This window comes from Mus caroli, chromosome 19, assembly GCF_900094665.2.
Source record: "Mus caroli chromosome 19, CAROLI_EIJ_v1.1, whole genome shotgun sequence".
NCBI lineage: Eukaryota > Metazoa > Chordata > Mammalia > Rodentia > Muridae > Mus > Mus caroli.
The window spans coordinates 8595245-8600759 of NC_034588.1; the positions used below are offsets into that span (position 1 = coordinate 8595245).

At 36.0% G+C, this 5515-nt stretch overlaps 1 protein-coding gene across 1 annotated transcript in view; it reads left to right on the forward strand.

Annotated features, from left to right (window-relative positions):
• Positions 1 to 551: 551 nt before the first annotated feature.
• LOC110285981 (membrane-spanning 4-domains subfamily A member 4A-like) overlaps positions 552 to 5515 on the forward strand; it is an 18468-nt gene continuing 13504 nt past the window's right edge. Inside the window, exons 1-2 of the mRNA XM_021152451.2 lie at positions 552 to 638; positions 4502 to 4661. Coding sequence (XP_021008110.1) covers positions 4518 to 4661 — 144 coding nt within the window. The 5' untranslated portion in view covers positions 552 to 638; positions 4502 to 4517. The remainder of the gene's footprint in view (positions 639 to 4501; positions 4662 to 5515) is intronic.

Consider the following 5515-nt stretch of genomic DNA (forward strand, 5'->3'; position numbering starts at 1 on the left):
CCTTTGTAGTAAACCCCAAATGGTAGCATTTCATAAAAACCACACACAGAAAGCATGCATTGAAAGTTTTCTAGGAAAAGAAATGTATCAGAAAAATGTGTGAAATTGTTATAAACAGGCATTTGTTAGTTTTGACTGTTTTGAGAGAGGTTCTCCTTATGTAGCTCAGGCTGGCTACAAGTCACAATTCTCCTGCCTCAGACTCCTGGATAAAGGGAAATGGGATTCCAAGAATAAATCACCAACAAATGGGATTTTCCCGGTGATTGAAGGGCCATGATGTTGACTTTGGTCTGCTGAGTATGGACTTACACTGATATGCTCAGTAAAACCTGTGCTGCTGCTTTTTTGTAGGAAAGATTGTGACAGCCACTGCTTTTCTAGTGGATTTTAAAGAAGCCACATGTTCACAACAAGGATGCAGAGTCAGGGGATACTTCAGCTAATAAAAAGGGAACTAGCTGTGTTTTTTGAGATCCTCAGCAGTAACCTTTAGGATTTAGAAAACATACTAGACTTCAGCTTTAGTGACACATGAGCTGTGGGCAAGTCATTGCATCTGAACAAAGAACCTGAGGCACATTCCTAGAGACAGCTCCTCATCTGACACATAACAGGCTTTCCAGTTGAGAAGAAAGGTAGGTGCTGACTTACCTTTCCTAGGCTTTTGTGATGATGGTTTTTCATCTCTTGTTCTAGGAAACCTGGGAGTAGAATAAGAGGGGGAAAAGAGGCCATGTTCTCTGGTACAAGCCACCATTCTGAATGTGAAGGGTGTAAAGAGTTCACATGTACTTTGTGGTCTTTTGAGGAGCAATCTGTGCTGCAACCCTGGGAGGCAAGAAAAAAAAAGGCCTAGTAAGAGCCAAAAGAGGGGTCTAAATAAGAGTTTAGTTGTTTTTGCTTTTCAAAATGGAACCAGTATCTCCACCTTTGATCATTTCTGAATGTCTTTTCTTCTACTGTATTTGTTCTCATCTAATACTATTATTTTTATAACTCATCAGTTAATAAACACCTGCCACATGCAGAACGTGGCAAGCTCAACACACCAGTTTAACATACTTACTCTGATCCTGAGAAAGACTGATCTTAACCAGGTCCCCACGAATCTTTGGCACCATTCATGGGACTCTTAGGGCATAAACTTAAGCTCCTTTTAGAAAATCTATTAATGGAAGAGGCTTGAAGATTCTTAGTTATGGCCATTGTGTAAAGGGCAGAGAAAACTGTGTGAGTCTTTCTTCAGATGAAATGGAACATACACAAAAGAGGGAAATCACTAGAAACTTGAATGTTAAAAAAGAGCTTGAAATGCAAGGCACACTTATTTCTTAGTGCAGAATTTTTTCCATCATTTTTTCATATTAGCACCATCATCTTGTACAAAATGATCTAGATTACTTCCACTTTATTTTATCATATAGTACTGGGAGATACTGGTCTTATAGACCATCTTCTGTATGATTCCCTCTCTTCCATTTTGATTCATGAGATAGATGCTTGTACAAAAGCAAGGAAACAGACTGGTGGTAGTGCTGATCCACTGGAAATTTGGTGCTATTAGAAGGCTGGGGCTGCCTGTGTTTTTCCATCTCTGTATTAAGGATAAAATAATAAAGACACCATACTTTCCAATAGTCTTATAAATGTCATAGATAATGTAAACTCATGGCAGATCCTTTCCCATTCTGAAGAACTATCCCTCATACATCCATGCAATATTCTTGGTTTATATCAAAGTTGGAGCACTGAGATTGAAACCATAAACACACATTTTTTTTGCCCTTGTGGAGTTAATTTATTCTGTGTCAAAAAGTATATTTTTGTAGTGTGGGGAGAATCTGCATGAATTTACTCCCAGAGTTCCTTAGAAATAAGGATGTGTGGGTATGTGTGTGTGGAGGCCAGCAGAAAACCTTGGGTGTTGTTTCTCACATACATAAAAAAATATGTATAATTTTTTTCTTGGTACAGGATTTCTCTCTGGCTCATCAAGTCCTGATAATCCTTCCCAGAACAGAGATTACAAACTTGTGCCACTGGATTGGTCTTTAACTTTTTAGTGGGGGTGCTGTTGATCAAATGTTCTCCTGCTTACAAGGCCAGCACTTTCAGCCTTTCTAGGGAGTTTTCTCCCTAGACCTATTTAGGTTTTAGTGGTTTCAATTAGATAAAGTCTTCATTTTCTAAATCTTCTGAATGTATGTCTGGAAAAATAAGGACAAAAATAATCGCAGAAAACAAATAAACCAAAGTACACATTAAATCAGACTGGAAAGAAACATCTGTCAATTTCCCAACATCTTTGTCCTCTATTGCTCGTGAGGGAAGTCACAAAGATTTGTTCAACACTTCCTTACCATTGTTAAGTAACTCATATGTGGTGGGGAGATGCATGTGAAGGAAGGCAGAACACATGTGATACTATCAGTTCCCAAGAAGAAATGAGAGTAAACTTTTTGTTGTGATGGCAGAGCAGAAAGGGATGTGGTCAAGATTTTCTGCAATGCAGCTGAATGTGTCTAGAACTCCAGAGCAGGAATAAAATCAATGATGTCTGAAAACTGAAATATATTCAATGTATTTGATACTCCCAAAACAAAAGGGGGCAAAAATAAAAATAATATTAGAAATATAGGTTGGGGTTGAAATATGGACTTCTCTTAATAAGAAACTAAAACTTTTATATTTTTAAATGACCACCATAGATATTGAGTGGGGTTAGATTAAATATACAAGATCAGATGGACACAAGAGGATGCTTAAAGGTTGTCAGATAGGATGATGAATTCCTTTGATAAAGTAGAAGAAATATAGATTTGAAAAAAAGATTGATTGGACATGGAGCACAGGTAAGAACAATTATTGAATTTTTAAAAACCTCAGTTGTTTTTTTTTTTTTTTTTTTTTTTTTTTTTTTTTTTTATATAGCCAACTGAGTTAATTGTTGGGCCTTCCTGTGAAGGAAGAGTCGCCACAGCATTCTGAAGTTTTGCCACGACTTTCACTCTACTTTGGGGGACACTTTAAATATCATGATTTCCAAATTCAAATTGTGGCAAGTGGAACTAGAGCACTTATTTAGTGTGTGTGTACACATTTGTGTACATGTGTATGAATGATTGTGTATATGGGGGTGAATATGTGAGAGCTTCATTATGATTTAAATTAATGGCACAGAAGCTAAATTTTCACAAGTAACAATGAACGAGCTGTTGTGTGTTAGATTTAAGATTATCCTTTGCAAATTTAGACTGCTCAGGGGATTATAAAGTGTATGAATGGGTTGAAATATCCTTATTCAATAATATATAATATGTATCCCACTTCACAACCCTGATTTTCCAACACCCTCCACAAGATATACAGACACAAATGCAAGGATATAAGAGGAACTTAAGATTAAGGAAATATGACTCCACAAAAGGCATACATTAATTCATCAATAATAGACTCTATAGGAACCGAAATACATTAATTGCCTGACACTCAATTCATACCATATTATAATCCTGAGGAATTCGGTAAAATAAAAGAGAACACAGTCAGACAAGTCAATGAAATAAGAAAACTCATAATATTAATAAGAATTTTGACAAAGATTCATAGTACAAAAAGAACCAAACAGAAAGTTTAAAGATGAAGATCTCAATAAATAGAATTAAAATACAATAATTTTAACAGCAGAGTATATCAAGCAGAAAATTTAAAAATCTGAGAACTTAAAAACTGATTCTTTTGAAATTTCCCAAGGTAGAAAAAGAAGAACATGTGAAAAGACTCTAAGTCACAGATTTCAATAACAAACAAATTTCCTCACTATAAAACTAGCAGCAGAAATGATAAAAACAAGAAGAGAAGATTAATTTAGTGAAACAGTTGGTGAGGACCAAGTCCTAGGAGAGATATGAACATCCGGGTACTGTAAGCACACATGTTCCAAATGCATTTCCTCCTATCACAATGAACCTGTTAAAAGCATGCAGTGGATTTTTTTTCAGCAAAATATCCAATATCCAAGGGACACTAGGTTGATATATTCGAAGTGCTTTAAGAAATAATACTTGACAGTCAAGACCATGATAAGTAGAAAAAATATCATTCAGAATATAGGAAAAGTAAAACATTTTCTCAGACAGGCAGGATTTTGATTATTTTCTGAAGCAGGAAAGAATCCATGACTTGGGACTAAGTTTACAGAAAATACTAAATGGAGATATGCAGGTATAAAGTAAATAATGATAATTATGAGAAATATGAATGTAAATAGTTCACGGGTATAATATAATCAAGTTCGGAATACACAAGTGTTGGTTAATAATATATCATTAACTAGAATGACAGCATGAAGTTTCCTTGATTTGTAGGTTCTAGCATATGTAACTCAATCCTATCCACATTCCTTCTTTTGACAGTTTGTATCTTTGTGTTATATTGTATTTAGACTCCCCAGTCCCTGTTCCGAGGAATTCACCCTAAATTATATTTCTTCTTCTAGCATTGTTTCTGCTGCCATGTTAGTCATACAAGGAACAGAACAGACTGCATTGGAAGCTGGTTATGGGGCACAGCAGAATGGACAACCTTTATATGTGAATTCGCATTCATGGAAAAGAATGACAGAGAAGTTCTTGAAGGGAGAACCCAAAATCCTTGGGGTATGTTGATCCTGAGAGAACAACAGTGCTACAAATCCACAGATGACCACTGTAACACCAACCATGGTGTCCTGCTAGTTTCATTATGCAACCAATGGTCTTGGAGTCATTAGTGTTTAATTTGTAGAACTTAGCTTCTGAAAAGTAACATATTATCTTAATTGATATTCATTTGCATTGTAAATCTGGCTAAAAGCCAGCAAGCAATATCCATAATGTATCCTGAATGATATACAAAAACATTTTGCAGACATAGGCAAGGGCAAAAATGATATCTACCTTTAACCACTTGCATGCACCCTCAGTGAGTGATCTACTTCTTCCAACTAAACCACCTCTGTAAAATTTCCAGAACTTTCCAAAATAGCACCCTTACCTGGCGATCGAAGGGTTCCACAGTGAGTCTGTGTGAAAATTTCATATTCAATCCATAATTCTAGAACTATTATCTTCCTTGATTTTTCTTAATCAGGGTTTCTATTGCTGCAACAGAACACCATGACCAAAAAGCAAGTTTGGGAGGAAAGTTTACATGTCTGCATTGTAATCCATCACTGAAGGAAGACAGGAAAGGAACCCAAACAGAGCAGGAATCTGCAGTCAGGAGCTGATGCTGAGGCCATGGAGGGGTGCTGCTTACTGGTTTGCATCCCATGGCTTTCTCAACCTGCTTCTTTCTTTCTTTCTTTCTTTCTTTCTTTCTTTCTTTCTTTCTTTCTTTCTTTCTTTCTTTCTTTCTTTCTTTCTTTCTTTCTTTCTTTCTCTTTCTTTCTTTCTTTCTTTCTTTCTTTCTTTCTTTCTTTCTTTCTTTCTTTCTTTCTTTCTTTCTTTCTCTCTTTCTCTCTCTCTCTTTC